Here is a 25,221-nt window from a genome sequence, read left to right as displayed (position 1 = left end):
ATGATGTATGGAAGAATCTACACTGCCTCGGCACTCAAACTATTTGCTGAAACAGACAAAGAGATTGAATATACATTTGCAGAATTTATGTCAAAGATGATGTCGAAACTAAATGCTCTCAGACTTCTCTCCCCTACACAGGAACACTGTGAGGCTGAATTCAAGGTTGGGCCAAGAGATTGTGTCCGAATCAACAGCCTCAAAAGAAAACACTGCCATTCGCCCAAGTGGGAAAGACCATAACAAGTGCTACTGTCAACACCTACCGCAGTCAAAATAGCTGAGAGAGCCACGTGGATACTTTTGGCTCAATGCAAACGGGTAAGCCTGCACACGGCTGAGGCAGAGGAATAAAGATCATCTTTCTTTGCTGTTTCCAGGGTGTGCCCACTGTGACAGAAGACCAGCTTACAAAGGGGTTTAGATGTTTAGATTCTATTTGTCTCAACCGCTGGCAGAAGATACAGTACTGTCCTGGGGGGATTAGAACCTAGTGGAAATTGTGGAGTAAGAGGTCTCTTCTGCAAGGTCATGGGAGGTTACGGAAAGTGGGCCAAAGGATGTGGGGGACTCTTAGCAACGACTGTAGGATTTTACATTGTTGGTCTATTAACATACTTATGAATGAGACAGCAAACACCGGCCCTGGGCGAATATCCACGATGGGACCTGGCTAAAGATCATCCGTGATGGAAATGGGTAAATCAGACCGTCAGAACGCACGTACCACAAGTTAGTTTAGTCTGTTTAGTCTGTGCAGGGCCCAGGATGCCGACCAAACCACTCCTGGAGACCCTTGTACCTTATGACATAGATCACTGCGACAAAGAATTTAGAGAAACTGAAGCCTGGAAGAAACATGTCAACTTACTCTTAGCTATCAAGTGCACGTGTGAGATGTGCCATCTAGCGGACACCTCGTGTCGTCGAAAAGAATGTTCATATCTTCCTGCCCAATCTAACTACATACAACAGCCAATGTGTTCTGCAGAATGTTTGCTGATGATGGGAAATAGGGCGTTTAATGATACAGCTATACAGCATGACTGTTCACATTTTAACTGGCCCTACATGCCAGACAATGTTACACCACCTCCACACATTATTAGCAAAGATGCTCTGTTTGAATGCTATTTAAAACCTAGGGAAAAGAACGATGCACACCTAGGACACTGGACACAATGTAAAACCATTACACATGTGCTTGATAATGGGAGAGAAATACAGTTAAATACTTCCAGTGAATGTAGAACAGCAGGGATGTGTTTGAATGGTAGACTTCTTGAAGTACAGGATATAGCCATAGCTGATATGTGGGGATGGTGAATTAAGAGCTACACTGCCTGTGGGTTGGTCTGGGACTTGCGCTAGAACAATGTTAGTACAACCTTTTCAGATTACCTCCAGGTCCAAGACTCACCAGTACCTGAGGAACGTTCCAATGCATTCCGTACGAGGGAGGAGAGAAGCAGGGGATGACAGCGGGATCTGGTCCGATGGCCTGGGCATTCCCTGAGGCATTCCAGACCACTACAAAGCCTTGAACCCAGCAGCGAATGGCTTTACTACACTGAAATGAAGTTCCAAAACCTGATCAGAGAAGAACTACACGCCAATTCCAGGTTAACGCGGCAAAACACAGCTGTGCTTGAAATTCTCACTGCCATGAATGGAGGCATTTGTGTCATGCTTGGTACTGACCAATGTTGCACATATGTCCCTGACAACACCCGAGATGGGAAAGACTTAGATCTGATCCTACAAAAGATGCAAAAAGTTGTCCAACAGAATGCCTGATGGGGAACAGGGCCTTCAAGGACACAGCAAAGAAACCTTGTTTGAATGTTATCTGAAGCCTAGGCGAGCTAATGACACACACACAGTCGACACCCACTATGTTGGCCTACAAATGCAAAGTATACAAATGTGTGATGAGAAATATGATGACATTTTAAATTATTGACTTATGATGAGATGAAATAATGCTCAGTAATGATCTCTGTTCCAAAAATCCATGTGATGAAGCTCAGAGTGATGATTTTGAAGTTATCCATTGAAATTGATAATTGACGAATTAAGAAAGATGATTTGTGATTTTAATGGTGATTTTGATTGTGATTTTGAATTATCCATTGAAACGGATAAAAGGAGGGACTGATGGAGATAATTTCCAAACACTGTTAATGACTTAATATAATAATCAAGGGCCTTGTTTTAATAAGTCTCTTATATGTTTTTCTCTTAACAGTGACATGGCTTTTCTGTGTTCCTGTGTGTATGTATAACTTTGATTAACTGGCGCCACTGATTGTTTTCTCGACCCTGAGAAAACACAAGAAGCTCGGACGAGAACCTTGTTTTGAATATGATTGTTAAGCACATATGGCGTCAACATTAGATAAATCTAAGTATATAAACTCTGTGCAATGTGTTTATCGGGGCTTCACTTTCATCCTTGTTTTGTGAGTGAGCCCAATTGCAATTGCTGTTTGTCTAATAAATATACTTATATGCAGCTCCGGAGTCCTGAGGTAAGTAGGGTGAATTTTCACCTAACAAACAGTTGTCCCCTATTCTGTCCCTTTCGTCTTTACAAAAGTTCTATTGGAACTGGGAACGTGAAATTAGATCACATACCGGACTCCGAAAACACCAGAGGTCCGCCATTGTTGTATTGTGCCTATATACTCGGTACTCAAGGACACAACCATCAGGATGCAACTCGACAACTTTAATTATACTTCTTCTCACACGTATATCATAACACTTCTTCTCACACGTATATCATAACATCATACAGTACAGTACATTTTTTTCTACATTGCAGATTAATATTGAAGACATCAAAACTATGAAGGAACACATATGGAGTTATGTGGTAAACAAAAAAAGTGTTAAATAAACCAGAATATGGTTTATATTTTAGAATATTCAAAGTAGCCACCTTTTGCTGTGATGACAATTTTGCACATTTGGCATTCTTTCAAGCAGCTTCACGAGGTAGTTACCTGGAATGGTTTTCAATTAACAGGTGTGCCTTGTCAATTTCTGGAATTTCTTGCCTTCTTAATGTGTTTGAGACCATCAGTTGTGTTGTGCAGAGGCAGGGTTGGTGCACAGTTCTATACAGTGAATAGGCCTATTCGACTACTAAGTAAAGAGAAACAACAGTCCATCATTACTTTAAGACAGGAAGGTCAGTCAAGCCGGAAGATTTCAAGAACTTTGAATGTATCCTCAAGTGCAATAGCGAAAACCATCAAACGCTATGATGAAACTGGCTCTCATGGGGACCGCCCCAGGACAGGAAGACCAAGAGTTACCTCTGCTGCAGAAGATAAGTTCATTAGAGTTACCAGCCTCAGAAACCGCCAATTAACTGCACCTCAGATTAGAGCCCACATAAATGCTTTGCAGAGTTCAAGTAGCAGACACATCTCAACATCAACTGTTCAGAGGAGACTGCGTGAATCAGGCCTTCATGGTGGAATTGCTGCAAAGAAACCACTACTGAGGAAGAACAACAAGAAGAAGACTTGCTTGGGCCAAGAAACACAAGGAATGGATATTAAACCGGTGGAAATGTACTTTGGGCTGATGAGTCCAAATTTGAGATTTTTGGTTCCACCTGCCATGTCTTTGTAAGACGCAGAAGAGGTGAGTGGATGGTTTCTACATGTGTGGCTCCCACCGTGAAGCATTGAGGAGGAGGTGTGATGGTGTGGGGGTGCTTTGCTGGTGACACTGTTTTGTGATTTATTCAAAATTCAAGGCATACTAAACCAGCATGGCTACCAAAGCATCCTGCAGCGACATGCCATCCCATCTGGTTTGCGCTTAGTGGGACCATCATTTGTATTTCAACAGGGCATTGACCCCAAACACACCTCCAGGCTATGTAAGGGCTATTTGACCAAGAAGGAGAGTGATGGAGTGCTGGGTCAAATGACCTGGCCTCAATAATCACCCAACCTAAACCCAGTTAAGATGGTCTGGGATGAGTTGGACCACAGAGTGAAGGCAAAGCAGCCAACAAGTGCTCAGCACCTCTGGGAACTCCTTCAAGACTGTTGGAAAACCATTCCAGGTGACTACCTCATGAAGCTGATTGAAAGAATGCCAAGAGTGTGCAAAGCTGTCATCAAAGCAAAAGGTGGCTACTTCTAAAAAGATCTAAGAATCTAAAATCTAAAATATATTCTGGTTTGTTGAGCATTTTTTTGTTTACCACATAATTCCATATGTGTTCCTTCATAGTTTGGATGTCTTCAATGTTAATCTACAATGTATACAAAATAAAAAATAAAGAAAAACCATTGAATGAGAAGGTGTGTCCAAACTTTTGACTGGTACTGTATATCGGTGCGCCATCACCTGGCCATAGCCGGCCACTACAACCGTCGGCATAAGATCCAGCTGATGAGTCTTTCTCATGAGCGAATTGCCTCCGCAATTCGGGGGCGGCTGTATGAAAATCTCTCTGTTGATAGTGACGTCGCCCAGCAACAGCGTCTACGTGCAGCTCCCTCAGTTTTGTTTTCAGTTCGATAGTGGCACGTTTAGTTCGTCGCCAATACAGTGGCAAAGTAGTTGACCATACTGTGTGCCTAATACGTTTTGAGTGCTAAAATCATCACTGTTCAACATGTATGTGAGGCAGGGGCGCAACTATAGGTGGTGCGGCAGGTGCGGCTGCACCTGGGCCCGTGGGGTGTCAGAGACAGAGTCAGAACCAGGCAGCTCAGTTGTAGTCAGCACCCCAAGTGGCCCGACCCAAGTAGGAATGCGTAATGAAGATGACAGGTGAGGACCAGGTTGAGGTGATGCCAGTCAGTGATACAGAGCAGGACGACGGGCGACAGCCACTGAAGCGTTACGCCACAGATAGGGTATATTTTGAGGAAGAAATCAAGATAATCGTTGTTTTTCTGAAGGGTTTTATTATACATTGACAAAAGCGGGTATCAAACTGCCACGCAGCTGGCTTTGCTACTCTCCAAAATTGGATGTTTGTCATTGTTAAGATCAGGGTTACCGTAAACACTAGTGCTCTCTATTTTTATTACTTTCTAACAATTTCCCGCTGAGAGTCAAACAAGACTTAGTTACTTGTGCACACACCCGTCGCTTCTGAAATATGTAAGGTTAATTAAACACTATTTATATCGATAACAAACATCTTTGTTTAGCGTTTTTTTTAGGCGCGGGTGAGGAAGTAGGGAAAGCTACGATAGTAACTAGCGTTCACTAGGGGGGCCGTCATAGTATCTTGCACCTGGGCCCGCCGTTACTACGTTACGCCACTGATGTGACGCATTGTGTGTCTACCTTATGAAAATCACAAACATATGTACGATCACACGCATCGTCATGTATGAAAATTGATGAAGGCACATTAAAGAAAGATAAAGAAGACTGCTTTGGTTATCGTGGGTGTTCTAACCGACACGAGCAATACAAACAACCAACCTAGAACCAGCAATACAGTCCTTAACCTCATCAACACTGTTGATGCATGGTAGAATGCTTCGCATCTTTGATTCTCTTTAGCTGCAGAAACGAGCGTTCTCCTGAGCAATTGGTGGCCATCAGTGCCAAGAATATTCAGAGAGCCACTGCAGTTTTTGAAAAGGCTACATGAACTCCAGTGGTGGCAGGGACAGAAATTAGAAATTATTTGTTTAAAATAATAAAAATGTACGAAAACTGCTTGTCCATTTTTGTGTGCAGAGTCAAGAAAAGTGTGCGTCTACATGAACGCAGCGGATCGGATTGAATCCGCTGTAGTTTATCTCCCAGGTCTGTTAGTGGCTCTTCAATGGTGCTACAGAAAACTGAAGAAAACGGAGAAGAAGACAGGAGCATGCGTATAAAGTGATAGAAGACAGCGGCAAAAAAAAAAAATTATATTCTGTATTGATAATAACGAGTTTTGAACAGTGCAACAAAGCAATGTGCAACATGTCATGTCTGTGAGTTGTTTAAATGCCTGTGCTTTTATGGAGAGGCTGAGCTTGAGCACGAGAGACCACAATAAAAGTGGTGTGGATCCTGGATGTTTCATGGTTTACAATTGCTTCCAATGTTATGTTTTTTTTACTAACAACAAATGTAGGCTATTTTTGAGGGCTTTGTCCTTCACGTACTGTACCTTTGAGGTAACGTTAACGCTAGCTAGTAGGCTACGCAAGCAGTTATCGTTGTCTGACAGGACTAGAGCTAACTATAATTCATCTTTATTATAGACCGTTTTGAAACTTCTGTCTATAATAAAAATCTTTTCACGTCAGATTTGCTCATATAGGCTATTGCTGACACTTTTAAAAAACAGTTCCTTATCGCAGTTCACTGCGATATAACAGAATGGTACATGACATCAGTCATGGACCCAAATCGAAGCATTTATCCATTCACGCCTGAAAGGCTGCGATTCGTCCGCGCTATCTCCTGAACCCGCCCCCTCAGGAGCTTATGAATTCAGCAGCGCAACACGAATATATCCTCTTTGAAAACTTCGCAAGACGAAGCCCCAGCTCCGAGTAATATCCTCTACGCTACCAGGTCAAAGAGTTTTGTGTGCTTTTGCTCTCTACGAGTTGGTGAGTTATTCGGGTTCTTTTACCCTCACTAGCTCAGGGCGCTGCAAAATTTGTTGACTCAACTAATTTTTGGAAGTAGTAGCCACTATCCTAGCTGACTAGCTGGCTAAGTTTCTGACTAGCCTGCTAGCTTTGCTAACCAACATGTTCGTTGCTAATAGTGTGCTTGTGTATTAATACTTTCTTCTACTTTCAGAACAAAGATGTCAAGGCAGTACCCCGACTGTGGGCATGTGCGGGTGAAAGGTGATCGCCACCCTCGGTGCGTGGCCTGCCTCGGCAGGACCCACGCGGAGGCGGCGCTCTCAGGCGTTGACCCTGCCTGTGGCATCTGTGCTAGCCTGACGCTAGCTAAGGCTACGAAGCGCCTCGCGGGAGCGCTGTGAGAGCGCATGGACTCTGAGAGGGCTGCACCGGCTCCATCCGGGGTTATTACCCCCGAAGGACCGAGTGCGCCCTCAGCCTTGGGCAACGTGAGTGCAAGCGGCCGCTTTACTGCCGCAGCTTCACCCGTTAGCCTCTCCCCGTCGCCGCCGCCTGCCAGCCCAAGGGCCGCGGGGCGGTGGAGCTACCACCAGCCGAAGACCAGCCCGAACTGGACTTCGGACTGGATGACGACAGTCTGCTGGACTACTCTGACGAGCACAGCTCGGACGGGGAAGCCATGCAGATGAGTCAGGATGTTCGGCCGCGGGTAACCTCTCCCCCGGCCACATCACGGACTCTGGGCCAGCAACTCCACGAGGTTGCGCTGAGAGCAGCCAGCTGCCTCGGGCTCCCTCCCCCACCCAGCGTGCGGTCCTCGCGAGTGGCCAGGCACCAGGCGGCGCTGGCTGAGAAAGCCTACTTGGCTGCAGGGCAGGCTGCCTGCACGACCAATACGGCGGCGCTGCTACAGCGCTATCAGGCCAAGCTGGCCTCATCGCTGGGGGAGGATCACCCGTCGGTGGTGGAGCTCTGTCGGGCGACGGACCTCTCCCTCCGGCTCACCAGGTGCACTTCTCAGGCCCTGGGGAGGGTGATGGGTATGGCGGTGGCTACCCAGAGGTCCCTGTGGCTGTCACTGGCCAAGCTCACAGACAGGGAGAAGGCACCGCTCCTCGACGCCCCGGTCTGTGTTCAGGGCGTCTTCGGTAAGGCAGTCGAACACAATGGCTGCCAAGTTTGAGGAGCAGCAGAAGAGCAGGGAGGCATTCCAGGCTTGGATGCCTCGCTCTAGCGGGTCGGGCGAGCAGTCCTCATCGGGACACACTACGCCCACCCAGGGCCAGAAACGAAGCGGGTTCCGCTCGCCAGCCCCTCCGGCAAAGATGCCCATCAGGCGAGGCTGGCAGAGACACCCCTTCCGCCCCCCAGCTCAGCCTCCAGCCCAGCAGCAGCCAGCTGCGCGCCCAGCCCAGGGCGCAGCCCACGCCCCGCGGCGGCAAGCCTCCGGCCACCTGATGGTGACAGCTACCCGGTGACAACACAGGGGGGAGCGGTGGAGCCCACACCACCTCTACAGAAATCCGCCCGTTGCTCACATGCCAAAATCATGTCAAGCACGGTAAGCAGGTTCTCACAAGCACCACACTCATACGTCCCAACACCTGCCCCAGTAGGCACAGTGCCCCGACATGCTTGTGCGACTCCCCCCGCGATGCACACAGTGCAATCACACCCCCCATTTTTTTTTGAAAACCATCAGGGGGCAACCCCAGATCTCGCCCCCCTCCCTAGGCGGAGCGGGCGCAGATCTAGGCTTAGACTCATTGACCATGAGCGGGTTAGTTCCCGACTGATTCAACTCAAAGCCCAGCCTGGCAGGCTGCGTTGCGAGTTGGCGCGCATGCGCAGTGTCACCATGGGTGCTGAGAACGATCACAAACGGGTACGTGCTGCAATTCGCCCGTCCCCCTCCGCCATTCAGAGATAGTCTCCCTGCTCCGAAAAAAAGCGATAAGCGTAGTGCCTCCCGAGGAGGCAGCTTCAGGCTTCTACAGCCGTTACTTCCTGGTCCCCAAAAAGGACGGGAATTATCGGCCAATATTAGATCTACGTGTGTTGAACAAAGCACTCATGCCGCTAAAGTTCAGAATGCTGACCCCACGCCAGCTAGTGCAGTTCATAAGACCAAACTATTGGTTTATCACGATTTCCACGTTCCGATCCACCACAGACATCGAGGATTTCTGAGGTTTGCATTCGGAGGAATAGCGTACTAATTCAACGCACTCCCGTTCGGCCTAGCTCTGGCACCGAGGGTTTCCACAAAGTGCATAGAAGCAGCCATCGCCCACACGGCGACTACACGGTCTGCGCTTATTCAATTATTTGGACGATTGGTTGGTAGCTGCTCATTCAAGGGCCGCAGCGGTGCAAGATGGCCATCTAGTGGTGGCACACCTGCATCGGCTGGGCTTTGTAATAAACAAGGAAAAAAGCGTTCTGTGCCCAAGCCAGACTACGCATTTCCTAGGCATGGTTCTAGACTCCACCTCCATGGAGGTCTGGCTGTCTCGAGAACGAATAAATGCCATCAAAACATGTGTGCACCAGTTCCGACTAGGACAGTCAGTCTCATCGCTGTGCTGCCAACGCCTGTTGGGAATGATGGCATCGGCCGCAATCGCGCTCCCGCTGGGGACGTTCCAAATGTGGTACCTGTCTCTGAGGCTCAACGCAGTCACAGACAGATACCGCAGGGTAACGGTGTCCTCCAGATGCAGGAGAGCCCTGGAAATCTGGAGAGCCCCCTGGTTCCTCGCAGCGTCAGGCACTATGGGCATAATGACGCGCCGCATAGTAGTAACCACAGACGCCTCCACCAAGGGGTGGGGAGCGGTCTGCGAGGGGAGAGGCGTGAACGGTCTCTGGTCTGCGACAGAGGCCGCGTCTCATATAAATGTGTTAGAACTACAGACAGTAGTCCTGGCTCTACGACACTTTCTGCCCAGACTGAGTGGTCAGCAGGTGTTAGTGAGGACGGACAACACTGCGGCCTTGGCGTATATAAACCGTCAAGGCGGAGTGCGCTCCCCGTCACTGCACCATTGGGCGAACCGCCTGCTCCTGTGGGCAGCGGCTCACGTCCGTTCCCTCAGGGCAGTTCATATTCCAGGTCACCTCAACTACGGTGCAGACCTGTTGTCGAGGGGCGACCCTCAAGCAGCAGACTGGTGTCTACACCCTCGGGTGATAGAGCAGATCTGGATGCGTTTTTTCAGGGCGCAGGTGGACCTGTTTGCAAACAGGCAGAACACCTGCTGCCCTCTCTGGTTCTCGCTAGGGGGCGACAACCCCCCACTAGGCGTAGACGCGCTGGGCCACCAGTGGCCAGACCTACGCCTATACGCTTTTCCCCCGATCCCGCTCCTCCAGCAGGTGCTGCGCAGAGTAGCGGACGAGGGCAGATAATTGTTATTGATAGCCCCCCACTGGCCCAACCAGCCGTGGGCAGCGGATCTATTCAATATGTCAGTGCAACAGCCCTGGGAGCTGCCTCTACGGAGAGACCTCCTAACGCAGGCGCACAGGACAGTGTGGCACCCCCATCCGGAGCTGTGGGGTCTCAGGGCCTGGCACCTGAAAGGTGCAGGCTCATAGCATCAGGCTTATCAGACGCGGTGGTGGCTAGGATACAGAGTGCCCGAGCGGTGTCGACATGGGCTCTGTATACGCTGAAGTGGCGCAGTTTTGAACGGTGGTGCGCTGCGCGTCAGCATGACCCCATTAACTGCGCGCTGGGCGTTATACTAGAATTCCTACAGCAGTTGTTTGATGAGGGGAAGGCGGCTTCCACTCTCAAGGTGTACCTGGCAGCCATTTCAGCCTGCCACTCAGGCATTAATGGCAGTTCTCCTGGCAGTCACCCGCTAGCGTCACGCTTTATGGCGGGGGTGAGACGGCTCAGGGTGCCGGAGAGTCACCTCATACCCTCTTGGGATCTGCTGGTTGTGTTACGTGCTCTCACAGGGCCTCCATTCGAGCCCCTGGAGACGGTGGACATAAAGTTTGTCTCTTTAAAGACCGCGCTGCTACTGGCGTTAACGTCAGCAAAGCGCGTTGGTGACATGCAAGCCCTGTCCGTCAGTCCATTGTGCCTTCAGTTCTCGATCGCTGGTGACAGAGTGGTTATGCGACCTAATGCTGCTTACACACCTAAAGTGGTGGCAACCCCATTCCACAATCAGGTGATTGAATTAGCAGTTTTCTCGCCTCCTCCTTTTGCGTCAGCAGAGGAGGAACGTTTGAATAAGCTCTGTCCAGTACGCGCTCTCCGCTGTTATGTACAGCGCACTGGGGCTTTCAGACAATCAGATCAGCTATTTGTGTGCTTTGGTGCACGTGCCAAAGGCAGACCTCTATCAAAACCGAGCCTCTCCCGTTGGATAGTAGAGGCTATCGTGTTGTCTCATAAGAGCTTGTCTTTAGATCCCCCGGAAAAGTTGCATGCGCACTCTACGCAGGGGATCTCGTCTTCCTGGGCTTTACTAAAGGGAGTCTCAGTGGAAGATATTTGCAAAGCTGCAAGCTGGAGTTTTCGCCACACTTTCATTAGATTCTATATGTTAGATGTGGCTGAACCTAGTTTTCTACATGGGGTTCTACAGGCGGGCGATCTCTGAATCCCCTGGCCTGAGAACGATATAATGATGAGTGTGTTCATTAGTGTCTACATGCTATGTTGCACATGAAACATCCCAGGGTGGTTTCCTACGGGCGTGGGATCACTGATTCCTGCCGCCTATGTTAAAGGTTGCCCTGTAAAATGTTCACCACCAGCTGCCGTATGAACCTCTAGGAGGGCAAAGGCCATGAATAAAGTTGGTGTGTGTGATTGGCTGCCACTGTACTATCACGCGGGAATGTATAGGGTCCCATTCTGTTATATCGCAGTGAACTGCGATAAGGAACGTCTCGGTTACTTACGTAACCTCGGTTCCTTAAGCAGGAACCAGATATAACAAGTTTAGCGTGTACAGTGTTGCCTTGGTCTGATACTTCTTGCTCAGTTTTCTTTCCAAGGATATATTCGCTGAATTTATAAGCTCCTGAGGGGGCGGGCTTAGGAGAGAGCGCGGACGAATCGCAGCCTTTCAGGCGTGAATGGATAAATGCTTCGATTTGGGTCCATGACTGACGTCATGTACCATTCTGTTATATCTGGTTCCTGCTTAAGGAACCGAGGTTACGTAAGTAACCGAGACGTTTTGTACAATGGTCTGATGCAAATAGATTAAACAGTGATAGATTAAAGTTTGACTTGTTAATGTCATCCCTTTCCTAACAACACCGATTTAGATAGATAAACTTTTATTAATCCCTTTAGGGAAATTCACGTGTAATAGCTGCAAGGTTTATAGGAATAGGAAACCTTTTTTTTTTTTTTAAGCTGGAGAGCTATTAAAACAAGCTGCCACACTCGCTGCGCCAAGGCAACCCATTCAGTTATGAAATAATGCCGGTCATGTCCGTTGTTCTGGCTGGTCTAAAAAATTACGTCTAACTGGCAAAGTAAGACCACGATAAACTATCCACATGTAGGTAGAGCAGCACACTATCCCAATACAAACAACTAAGCACAGAAGAAAAATGTAAGTCACGAAAAAGGCGCCACGTCATATACATTTAGTATATGTTGTTGCTGTTATGAAGTGATGCAGTGGGGTTAATAAGGGTTCAGGCTGAGGTTGCGAGGCGATCACGTGGGGCAATTACATCATCAGATTAGAAAGTGTGCGGATCGGCATGCAGACGAACACCAATCCGCGGACAGATTCGAATTTGTACACTTTGGAACCCCGATTCGAAAGTATGCAGATTCAGTCTCTGGATCCGCCATGTTCGTGTAGACGAAAGGTCGATCCGGAGACATTTCTCTCCGGATTCAGGCAATCTAGTGTCCGTGTAAACGGGGTCTTATTCAGCTCTGTCAGAAAACTGTTGATCTAACCTGATTGTTTCCAGTGGTGGAATGTAACAAAGTATTTGTACTTCGTTACTGTACTTACGTAAATTTGTACGTATCTGTACTTTACTTAAGTAAAAATAATAGTGCATACTTTTGACTTTTACTCCGTTACATTTTGCAGCTATTATCTATACTTTTCACTCCACTACATTTCCACAATATATGTCGTTACTCGTTACATTTTATGAGCACAGTTTCGCCAAAATGTTGCCTACACAGAAATCTGGATTGCGTTGCTGTTTTGGAAGTTTAAAGCAATCAGGTGGCTCTATCAGCTCCAATGATAGCAGAGTGCGTGTGTGGCAGCAGCGCGAGCGGTACATTTGCCTTTTGCCTAAACATTCAGCAGACAGCCTGACAAACTGCTTAATCATTCAATGTGGATCCAGAGTCAGCCTCAAATGAGCCCTTTGAAATGACCACCATTGGCCCTATTTAAAAGACATGTTCAAGTTCAGAGGCACCTAGCCTGGGAACCAGCCGAACTTAGCTCCGCCCACAACATTTGAGGTCGGGAAGTTCGGTCTGGCATTGCTCCGTTGGGGAGAAACTATCTCCGAACAGAAAAATGTTCCGACCAATCAAATTGTCAGGGCGCGCTTTATACGGTGATGGACAGATGATCAACAGTAACGTAATCAACCACGTCACCAAAGAGCACTTGGTTTGAATTCGTTTTCAACAAACATGGCTGCCACTGGAGAGCTGAGATGTGTAGATTCAAGTCTGTTTTAGAAGACAGCGCATTCATTTTGAACAAGGAACAGAGAAACGCGATCAAGGCATTTGACGATCGAAAATATGCTTTTGCCGTCCTTCCTACAGGATTCGGTAAAAGTTTAATTCATCAGCTGGCCCTGGTCACATACTAGGTTGCTCTGATTGGTTGAAGGTCTATCCAATTGAGCGAAGAGGCATTTTTTTTCCTGGTTCGGTTGAAACACGCCCCATAATCACAGCCCAATGGAGCAGTATCAGACTCACATTCTGCTTAGAATTATGAGTATGACAACGTCAGGCTAAGAGGCACCAACAATGACTCGTGGAGGTTTCAGTGCGTTTCCTGTCTGCCTCAAAAAAAGGAGTTGCTAGCCTTCAAGAATTCGCCTTCAAATTTGAAGAAACATGTCGAGTTAAGGAGAGTTCTTGCTATGCTAAGTTAATGTCCCTGACTTTTGCATATTATATTTAATTCGTTTACTGACATGATAATATACTGTTATCTAGCGAAATACATGTTGACATACAGCAATAGCATCAAAATAACACGATTGTACCTTCATTATTTATATTCACAATAACTTATATTCACAATAAGTACACCAACCTTTCCAATAAACAAATGTTGTTGCTTATAATTATTACTAGTAGAGACATCTGTAGAGGCATAAGTATTAGCAGGAGCTATATCTGCATTCTTTATCAAAATGGCACAGCCTAGACATTGAGAGACAACCATTGCGTGAGTACTTTTACTTTTAATACTTAAAGTAAATTTAAAAGTAAGTTCTTTTTACTTAAGTAGGATTGTTGATGTAGTACTTTTACTAAGTATATATTTTGCCAGGTAATTGTAGATTTACTTAAGTACTAAACTTCAGTACTTCCTCCACCACTAATTGTTTCATAACTGCCTAATGCATATAGGAATCAAATGATTGATGATCCACTACTAGATTCTACATTCCACTCCATGAATTAACTAACAAAATAGGTTTGATAATAATGAATAAAATAACATTCACATGTACACGACATTATGTCTAAATAACTTATCAAAATGCAAAACAATATTATGTTTTTTGTGTAACAAACAATTTTCTCAAATTGTCTCTTACATCTCTATCCATATAACATTATTTGTATTGCCTGGAAGACAATAGAAATGTGATCAGCACTAAGAATTAAGCACATTGATGATGACATATTCTCAACAGTCACATTTTCCCATGGCACTGTGCTCAGAGAACAATAATTATAATCGCCCACATTAGTTCCGTTGTCTTCAGCCAACCACAAGGCGCTCACACACAGACACGGGGTCTATATTAATCTACCAGACAGAAGCCCTACTCTTGTCTTTATTTGGGTTGAGGTAAGATTACTTCTGTACATTTCATAATCCCATTCATAATTCTAAGTCCTAAGAAATGCATCTACATGTCTTTTTCATATGACAAACTGTTTATAAAGTATTTTTCATGGACTGATGTTGCTGTTATTTTCTGTACTACAGGAGAGGCACGTGGTGATGAATTTCACTAACAGAGATGACTTTCAGGAGGCTTTGGTGAAAAACCTTATCATTGTTATCCTGGGTATTGTCATCAACTGCATTAATGGGATCATAATTTTGACTTTCTGCAAGAACTCTGTTTTTCACAGTGACTCAAGATACATTCTGTACATGAATCTAGTAGTGAACGATATGATCCTGATTTGTGTTTCTGTGACATCGTATGTTTTGACTTACGCCTATCCAATTTTTAATGCCTCCATGTGTTATACTTGGAGTGTGATTGGTTCAACCACACACATGAACACACCAATTATCTTGGCAGGTATGGCTATTGAGCGTTATATTGCCATCTGCAAACCTCTCCATCATGCTCAGATCTGCACAGTACGCAGGACTTACGGTATCATTGCTCTCACCTGGGGAGTCGGCTTTGTACCTGCAGTAGCTGATGTTATCATTGTCCTTGCCACTCAGCCTATAGGCTTTTTCTCATCAGTAATCTTTTGTATCTACCTTAACTTATACAACACCCGATACCATGCAGAAAAAGTGAAGGTGGTGCAAGCCCTTTATATGTCATTCGTGTGGCTGACGCTGATCTATACCTACTTTATGGTATTTCGAACTGCCAGAGCAGCAAAAGTGGACACTGCTTCAGCCAAAAAGGCACAGAACACAATTTTATTACACGGAGCTCAGCTGCTTCTCTGTATGTTGTCCTATATCACTCCTTTATCTGATGTTGTTTTAGTCAGTTTTTTCCCAATGCATCTCTCAAAAATAACATTCCTAAGTTACCTGATCACAAACATTATTCCAAGGTTGCTCACTCCTCTAATTTATAGTGTTAGGGATCAGAAATTTGCCAAACACATGTCAAAGTACTACTCCTGCAAAGTCATCATTGTTAAAGTCAAACTGAAGAGAAGGGTTAATGTTGCATGTCATGAAACAAAATGCATATCTTTAATTCTCCAACCTGAAGCCTAAACTTGAACAAGATTATTTTTGTGCTTGTATATTGCATTTGGAATATTGTTGGGATGTGTTCAAATGTTTCAGAAATGAAAGCACAACGCATTATGAATATGCATCTAGAAACAGCATGTTTCTACCAGGCTTATGCAGGTATTATAGCATTATATTGTCAACCCAATGTGTTTTGCACCAGATAACAAAAAGTAATATGATGTGGTGTAAAATATTAACATTATATCATTTACAAAAATAATATAAAATCAAATCATATGAAAATGTCATATAATGGTGGTTATTTGATTCTCAAATACAAACACACAGGATACTGATGTGTGCTATATTTCTAGGGCACAACTGGAAAAAATAATTCAAGAAACTGAATTAAGAAATTATACCACGCATTGTTATATGAAAACAGTAACATTCTGACTAGCCATCCTGTATGCTTTAACTATCAAAATAATCTACATAAAATCATTGACTATCTTAAAATAGTGTTCAGATGTAAACTGAAAAGTATAATTAGCCTATACATCAATGGCAATGTTTACAGGTGTTGTGCATTGTTTTGTTTTTTACAAACATTAGAAAACAATAACTAGGAAGGTGGGTGGACTACCATCCTTCCAGTGAGTCCCAGAGCACATTCTTGCTCTTGCTTGAGGGAGCTCACTACTATTTCACAAAGTCTCTCAGATGTGTTGGAGTCTTTTTTTTGCGCTCAGAACGCCGCAGCACCGGTGGTGAGTCTGCACTTGTGTCTGGCGGATCAGCTGGAGGGTGAACCTGGGCTGTTTCAGTGGGCTCACTCCCTTCTCCTCCCACTGACGCTGGAACAGCAGAGTCTCTGGTCAAAGCCTCCGCTGCGTTCTCTGGAACCTGAAGACTCATGGGCTCCAGTGTCATGTCCGGCATGGATGTCTCTGTCATCGAAGCGTGACGTTTACGGATCTGGTCCACGTGACGTCTCATGACGCGTCCATCTCCTGTCTGCACTGTGTAGGAGACAGGCCCTGTGTTCATCTCAATGACGGCTGGGACCCACCTTGGTCCGTGACCATAGTTTCGGATGTACACGTCGTCACCAGGAGAGAAGCTTCTCCATTTGCTGTGTAAGTCATGTTGTGCTTTCTGTTTGAGTTGTTTCTTTTGAATCTTTGACTTCACATCGGGCAGCAGAAGATCCAGTGTGGACCGCAGTCTCCTAGACATCAGCATTTCAGCTGGAGACAAGCCAGTCGTACTTTGGGGTGTTATTCTGTAATTGAACAGAAATCTTGCTATTTTTGTTTCCAAAGTATCTCCTTTTGTTTTCTTAATTCCTTGTTTGAACGTTTGCACGGCTCTTTCGGCTAGGCCATTTGATGCCGGGTGAAAGGGTGCAGATGTTATGTGCTGTATACCATTCTGTTTCAGGAATGATTCGAACTCTTGGCTTGTGAAGCATGTGCCATTGTCCGATACTATTGTCTGAGGCAGGCCATGTGTGCTAAAGCACTGTCTAAGTTTTTCAATGGTGACTTGGCTTGTTGCATTACTTGTTGGATACACATCAAGCCATTTTGAATGTGCATCGATAACTATAAGAAACATCCTGCCTAAGTGAGGGCCAGCATAATCAACATGCAATCTACTCCAGGGTGTCTCTGGCCACTCCCAGGGATGGAGAGGAGCTGCAGCTGGAGCCTTTCTGTTTTCCTGGCATGTTTTAAAAGGGTGGCCCTCCCCTTCTTTGGAACAACCACTCTCGCTCCCCAGAGCACACATCCATCTCTGACACTGAGTTCAAGCCTTCTCTGGCTGTAGTCCTTGAACATTGAAGCCACCTCTTTTGGCCAGCCATTCAAACACCACAACAGCACTTGTGATAATATTTCATCTTTCGCAGTCCACTGCTTCACTTGGGCTGTTGTGATTGGTGGGTCTTCCACCACATCCAGCATGAGGACCTGTCCTGTGTCATCCTCCTCTTCAGTGTGTGGCAGTGGTAGCCTGCTCAATGCGTCTGCGTTTGCGTGGTCTTTGCCTGGCTTGTACACCATATTGTAATCGTACGCTCTCAGAAGTATTGCCCACCGTTGCACTCGTGGTGACCCCATCTGTGGCACCGGCTTCTTTTCATGGAAAAGCGAGATCAATGGCTTGTGATCAGTGCTGATCGTGAATCTTCGTCCATAGATATACTTGTGAAATCGCTTGATTCCGAATATGATGGCTAACCCCTCCTTGTCGAGCTGTGAGTAACGCTTTTCAGCTGGTGTCAGTGTGCGTGACATGAAGCCTATGGGCTTTTCACTTCCGTCTTCCATGATGTGTGACAGCACGGCGCCGACTCCGTACGGTGAGGCGTCGCATGCCAGCACAAGTTCTTTGTCTGCTGAATAGTGAGCCAGGACTTTTGCTGATTTCAGCAGCTGTTTAGACAAACAAAACGCATCTTCTTGTTCTTTCTTCCAAGTCCACTGAATGTCTTTTCTTAACGATCTGTGTAATGGTGCTAGGCGTGTGGCGAGATTAGGAAGGAACTTGTTATAGTAGTTTAAAAGGCCAAGATATGCTTTCAGCTCAGTCACTGTGGTTGGAGGTGGAGCTTCCTCGATGGCTGTTACCTTGCTTTGCACTGGGTGCAGGCCTTCAGCATCAATCTTGTGACCCAAGTACTCAACCTGGTCTTGCAAGAATGCACACTTGCTTCTGCGCAGTCGCAGTCCTGCCTCTTTCAGTCGTCTGAGTACCTCATCCAGTGTGCTCAGATGCTCTACCGTGTCTCTTCCAGTCAGTAAAATGTCGTCAAGGTAAACAACTACTCTGGGCAGGCCTTGTAACAAACTCTCCATTGTTCTCTGAAATATGGCTGGAGCAGATGAGACTCCGAACGGGAGCCTATTGTAGGTGAAAAGGCCTCTGTGTGTGTTTATCGTTAGGTATTTCTTGGAGTCATCATCCATCACGATCTTCTGATAGGCATGGCTTAAATCAAGTTTGGAGAACCGTGTCCCTCTTGCCAGTGTATTGAACAGGTCTTCTACACGAGGAATAGGGTATTGCTGTAGTGAGGAGGCGCTGTTTACTGTTAGTTTGTAATCGCCACATATTCTAATGGAGCCCTCCGGCTTCAACACAGGAACAATTGGCGCCGCCCACTCAGCGTACTTGCCAGGTGTTATGATGCCCTCTTTCAGGAGCCTATCCATCTCCTCTTCTACTTTCGCCCTCATGGCATACAGAACTGAGCGGGGCCTATAGAACTTTGGACGGGCATCCGCAGACACACGGATTGTTGCCTTCATGCCTTCTAACATGCCTAGTTCTTTTTTGAAAACATCCTCATGCTTTGACCGTACTTCCTGTAGCTCATGTGCATCTGTTTTTACATGTTTAATTTCATCCCACTTGAGCTTTAAAGCCTCCAGCCAGCCTCTACCTAACAAGCTAGGTCCAGTGCCCTTCACCACCACTAGGGGTAATGTCTTAATTTGCTGAGCATAGTTCACTTTTACTTCAGAAACTCCCACTACTTTGATTTTTTCTCCCGTGTATGACTTCAGAGACATTTTGCTTTCATTTAACCCTCTAATCCCCATAGAGGCCGCCGACGGCATGTTAGAATTTCCCCATAGCGGCCGCGGCCGGCCGTAACTTTTAAAGACACAGTTTTTATACTACAACATTAATTCATGAAATAATACTCCGCTAGTGGATACATGAACATCTTACTTTTATTTTGAAACCGGAAACTGGGTATGCTGTCATTGACTTTTCTGAAGTATTTGTTAACTAAACTTCGCTACTGACAGATGGCCTGAGGATTACAGTGTCTCTTGCAGTAAAGGCTAGCAATCAGAGACGTCTGCATCTGTTCTCACTGGATGAGACCGTATTTTTGTGCACCAAAGACGACGACTCATCACGTTTGTATGACAGTGACGACCATGTTTGAAAAATCAAAATTAAAAAACGTATTAAAAATAGTAATATTAGTATCCTCCTGTTTTTTTCTGACTAGCTAACTCTCTAGTAACGTCTTCGTATTGCGGTCACTGAGAAGTGTTGGTTTACAACTAGCACCAGCCTCATCGTTCTCCAAATTGATAAGACATAGCTAGATCAATGAAATTTGAATGGATTGTAAACCCATGACACTTGTATTTGCCGAGATATGTAACGTTTAATTATTGATCTTTGAGGGACGTTCAAATAAGCTAATTTTCACGTTACCTCACTTGTGGAAATGACGGTCAATTTGTGACTTTCGCAACCTACGAAGCAAGCACCTGCGTCTGTGGGTGAGAGCTATTTTGTGCACAAATAACGACGACATGGGTAATCGGCTGTGTTTTCTGTTTGTCAGAAGAAAATGTATTTTAAAATTTGGATCGTCATCTCAATTTTCATGACAAGTTTTCCAGCTATTTTGCTAGCTATCTACATTGACTGAGGTAACGTAAGTCTGAGGAGTTCGAGCCAGACAGGAGTTGGTTGATAGCTTGCTAGTGACTGCATCAGCCTCATTACTTACTAAACTGATCAGATTTAGATAAATAACATGTATAGTAAAAAAGAAAACTGTGAAAATGGGTCACTTTTTTTTATTCTCACTTCTAATTATTTTTTGTTCGTCTCTACTAGTTATTCAAATCCCTCCATTCTTTTTTGAGCTGTAAGCTCATGGTAACAACAGTAGCTAAAGACAATCAATAGCAAGATAACCATTTATAATATATTTAAATACTCATATTGGAAAGGCATTCAGCAGATTATTCGACAACCAGCTAGTAATATGTTGTGATGTTAAATTTTAAGCTGGTACAGCTTTTAAGCTGTAGAAAGCCAATCACAATGAAATCAGTGCTCATATAGGATCATAGCATAGGACATCAATACTACATAAAATGTATAGTAGATGTGCAGTAGCTAGTCCGTATGTAGTTCACACTGGGATATTGAGCCGATGATGTGACAGAAAACAATTGACAGAAAAATGGAGGAAACACTAATGGCTTCCACTGTGATGGCTTACAATAATGGGATAGTTTTTTTCTTTTATGCGTCAGGATGTCGGGTGTTCCAGTTCATCTGAGAGTAGAGAAGTGAGTGAGGGTGCTGTGGCAGCAGAGAGGAGTGAGGACATGGGGAGAGGAACAGCAAGAGGCCTGTTGAGCGTAGGGAAGCTTCAGTAGGACAGAGTAGGTTTCTCACTAAAGGAATTGAAGGACAAAAGTTGTCTGCATACAAGTGGTGGTGTTTGTATAGGTTGTCTGACATAAGATCCATTACTACCCTCTATCCCAAACCAAATATCATCTGCCACACACCTGTTGCCTATTTATACATTGAATGCTAAACAGTATCCTTTCAGGGAGTCATAGAGACACCAGATCTTAATACCCCATCTGACATGTTTCTTAGGCATATACTGTTTCCAAAGTAACATGGCGTCAATTTTAATCATGGCCTCACCTACTGAGACTCTTTTCCATGGTTGAAGAAGTTTTAGGCCGTTCTCCTGGAGGACACACATTACAGTTTTTTTCCAATCACTTTTAAACTTGTGTCAATACCATGTACACTTTTTCCAAAACTCTTCACACAGTGGGCTTAACAGACACACACCTCAGCATATCAGTTAACCTTTGGTGCAAAATGCACTACAACCACCAAAACACTTCATACTTCACCCAAAAGTGAGTCATGCCGTAACTTTAGCAAATGTTCTCTCTCAGAGTACAATGACTAAAAAACACTAAACACTTGAAGCATTGCCAATTGCATATATAACATGTTGCTGTATCCTCTAGATTGGCATAGATTACTGTAGGTTTGCATTGCAAAAAGGAGAAAAAACACACAAAGGCAAAAACTTCTTTGGACTACAGTAAATATTGTTATATTACAGTGAACAAACAATTCTAAAATGCTGCAATATGTGTCATTACAGTCATATGCTAAAATTGCACGTGTTACTGCACTATATAGGCTTACTACAGGACAACAAAAAGGCATAAATATGCTAAGTATTTACTGTAGTATTTCCAATATTTACATACATCAACACAAGATACAGTCTACCAAAGTACTGTAATACCACTAGAATTCTACTGTAGCCCTAATGCTGATCCATTCTGTCCTCTGTATTTGGTGTCAAACGTTCTCCTTTGCATTGCATCTTGGAAATACGTCAATCCAAGCTAACTATCTGAAGACAGTGTTTATATGTTAGTTTGCTTCTCACAATAAATGTCACTATTGAGTGGGTACATTTACTGTAATTGCATTTTTCAATCACTGTCTTTCACTGATAGCCTATGACTTACATATAGAGCAGTACTGTAATAGTGGAAACAACTCTTCAGGAACAGCTACATCTATGTTTGCCTTCTGTAGAGATAGTAAGAAGTCTGCAAGCCAAAACAACAAAATAATCTAACTAAACTTTCTGCTAAAATAAGAAATACTTTGTCTTATTCAAGCATATACCTTAATTTGTCTGTCCAAATACAGCATCTTTCCATGTACAGTAATCTAAATTACTGTAAGTTAGGTTTTAAACTGAAAGTTAACTGTTTTGAATAGAGTATCTAAACATCGGCAAAAAATGCTGTAGTTGCACAGCGTTTTGCTGGTAGTGAACCTTGACTGAGACAGGTATCCATGAATTTCGGAAGAAGTGGTCATTAACTGCACTTGTATATAAGCATAGGGGCAAGTATCCACAGTTTGGTTCACATAGTCTACTGGTATGCTCGATGTGTTAAGTGTTTTGGGAATGTGTACATGGTATTGAGACGAGTAAAAATTATTGGAAAAACCGTAAGAACAAACTTTTCTGTTGGTTTGTAGATACCAGTTTTGTGTGGCAAGATTGGCAGGTGTGATAAGTGGTACAGTGGTTAGTGTTGTTGGCTAACAAGTAGCTGACCTGGGTTCAATTCCTGGGCAGTGAAAAATTATATTGTAAGTCACTTTGGATATACATTTTTGTTGTAGTTCCCTTTTTGGGTCACTTTGTCTCGTTGATGGCCCATGCCTTTCATATGCAGCAGTAATAGTGGGAAAATGTCTTCAGTGACACCTACATCTATATTTTTACACACATGTACATTTCAACACAAATGCTGTACTGCAGTATAGTTGGCAGCAAGGCTGCAAACAAACAAAACAAAGATGGAAACTAAATACATTTATGAATATTAGTAAAAAACTAAATCTGTCTTATTTCAAGTGTATAATTTCATTTGTCTGTGAAAATACAGCATCTTTCCATCTACAGTGATCTAAATTGTGTCTGGTTTTGAACTGAAAGTTAACTGTTTTGAACAGAGTATCTAAATATCTGAAAAAATGCTGTATTGCACAGCGTTTTGCTGGTGGTGAACATTGACTGAGACAGGTATCCATGAATTTTGGAAGAAGTGGTCATTGACTGCATTTTGTATCTAAGCAATGGAAAAGTATCCCATTTAGTTCACATAGTCTACTGATATGCTGGATGTGTTAAGTGTTTTGAGAAAGTGTACATGGTATTGAACCAAGTTTGAAAATGATTGGAAAAAACTGTAATGGTCTCACTTTCTGAAGCTTGTCACCTGAGTCTGCTATCCTTGGGTTTGAACAGGGTACGTATCTGCATAACTCCTCATACCTATTTCGTGGCATGGTGTCTGCCACATAGGACACTTGTAAGGCTGGATCAGATGAACAGTAGTCAAGATAAGAGGGTAAATGATGGATATCCATGAGGATGTTTATTCCCACAAACACCTTCACCTCTTCCACAAATGTATTGCACCAGGATGCATTTGAAGAGGCATAGAGGTTGGTGTTTTCCACCAAATTAGCAAAAATGTTGGTTATCTATATGGTTTAGTAGTGTTAATATTTAAATATTAAGTTTAATATGTATTTATTTATTTACAAAATATAAAACAAATACTAATTAAATACATTAAGATGATATTAAATGTAATAAATAGGTCGGCAGTACGGTTCAAAACGCATGAATTTGAACTTTAGGGTGTATGTAAAGCTATGTATTTAAATATTTGTAGATGTCACTAATACATATTTGATATCATATTAACAAACAATTTATGACCTTTCAAACAAAACAAACTTGTAATTGTAATTTTTCTTTTGTTTTCTAACTGTAACTGTTTGTTTACAGAATAACAAAAAATACAGGAATTCTCTGGTTTTCGCAGTAATATGCTGCAGTGTTCTAGAATTCTATTGGGGTATAGAGGGTTAATTTGGGGCGTTTCTTTTCTTTCCACATCTCATTGAATTTCTTTTCATTCATAATGCTCACACTGCATCCTGTGTCTATTTCAAAGTTTACTTTCTTTTTATTCACTTCCACGTTGACTTCGAATGCTTTAATTCTCTGCATGGAAGTTTCTGTATTCAGGCATGCCAGTGTGAATGCTTCTTCGTCATCAGAGCTATCATCATCATCATTTTGTCTCTCACACACGTTGTGTGACCTGTGTGGACGGGGTTGAAAGCGTGCGCGCCGCTCTGCTCTGTGTGCTTTGGTTTCACTGGACGGGCATCATCTTTACTTTTATTCCTACAAGCCTTAGCGATGTGCCCTACTCTCCCGCAGAAATGACACTTGGCATCTTTAAATTTACAGTCGGCTGCACTGTGCCTTCCGTGACAACGATAACAATCTCTCTCTTTGTTTCTCCATTCTCCTCTTGTCTCTTTTCCCTCCGTTTTCATGCTGTTACATGCTACGGCCGCCTTTTGTAGGTCTTGGGCATTTTTACTTGCAGTTTCTGCAGCTACTGCTATCTTAAATGCTTTTTCAAACGTCAGGTCTATTTCGGAGAGCAGACGTCTTTGAATCCGGTCGTCATTCATACCGCATACAAGACGATCTCTTAACCTTTGCTCCAGTGTAGTGCCAAAGTTACACTGAGCTAGTCGTCTGAGCTCCTCTACATATGCACTCACAGATTCCGTAGGCTGAGGTGAACGCGAGTCAAACATATATCTCTGCACCATCTCGCTTGGTTTAGGATTGAAGTGCTCTTTCATTACGTGTCTTAACTCATCGAATGTTTTCGCAGATGGCTTATCTGCGCTCACCAGGTTTCTCATGAGCTGTACGTTGCTGGACCGACCACACTGATTAGGATAGCTCTCTAGATAGGATTCTCTCCATCATCGATCCCATTAGCTTAAAAAAACTGATTAAGAACCTTGCAGTACTCTTCCCAAGTCTGCTCTTTTGCATCAAAAGTTGACAGGGTGCCTATCATCATCGTAGTCATCTTTCCGTTTTGCTCGTTACCTCCAGTCCAATAGCACTTTGCACGTTCCTACCGTCTGCCACCTGCGGTCATTCCGACGCATCCGACTTTAATCAGGCACTTTTCTCCTCCATCCAGTGTCCTCGTTGCCAATATGTGATAACTTAGTTTCCATTAAATGAGGATTCAGTCCAG

General features: G+C 44.3%; 1 protein-coding gene and 2 pseudogenes across 1 annotated transcript; 1 reads left to right on the top strand and 2 right to left on the bottom strand.

The window, feature by feature from the left end:
- Window positions 1-6,991: 6,991 nt before the first annotated feature.
- LOC105901837 (odorant receptor 131-2-like) lies at window positions 6,992-15,781 on the top strand. The gene is made up of 5 exons (XM_042707708.1): window positions 6,992-7,072; window positions 7,117-7,344; window positions 7,819-8,145; window positions 8,371-8,396; window positions 14,821-15,781. Exons 1-5 carry the CDS (start codon window positions 6,992-6,994, stop codon window positions 15,779-15,781), a joined length of 1,623 nt encoding a protein of 540 aa, XP_042563642.1.
- A 663-nt stretch (window positions 15,782-16,444) lies between these two features.
- LOC116220463 lies at window positions 16,445-19,465 on the bottom strand (annotated as a pseudogene).
- Window positions 19,466-23,987: 4,522 nt separating this feature from the next.
- LOC116220421 lies at window positions 23,988-25,208 on the bottom strand (annotated as a pseudogene).
- Between the last annotated feature and the right edge of the window lie 13 nt (window positions 25,209-25,221).

Source organism: Clupea harengus, chromosome 5 (assembly GCF_900700415.2).
Source record: "Clupea harengus chromosome 5, Ch_v2.0.2, whole genome shotgun sequence".
In the NCBI taxonomy this organism is placed as follows: Eukaryota; Metazoa; Chordata; class Actinopteri; order Clupeiformes; family Clupeidae; genus Clupea; species Clupea harengus.
The sequence above is the reverse complement of the archived record's forward strand: the minus strand, read 5'-3'. Positions and strand labels throughout refer to the sequence as shown.

What these genes read in the sequence shown, in the direction of transcription:
- LOC105901837 (XM_042707708.1), top strand. Translation starts at nt 6,992, where the DNA reads ATGGACTCTGAGAGGGCTGCACCGGCTCCATCCGGGGTTATTACCCCC. An exon ending in TGGGCCAGCAACTCCACGAG is followed by an intron (nt 7,345 to 7,818) that starts GTTGCGCTGAGA and finishes GCCTCGCTCTAG; the next exon opens with CGGGTCGGGCGAGCAGTCCT. An exon ending in CCAAAATCATGTCAAGCACG is followed by an intron (nt 8,146 to 8,370) that starts GTAAGCAGGTTC and finishes GAGCGGGTTAGT; the next exon opens with TCCCGACTGATTCAACTCAA.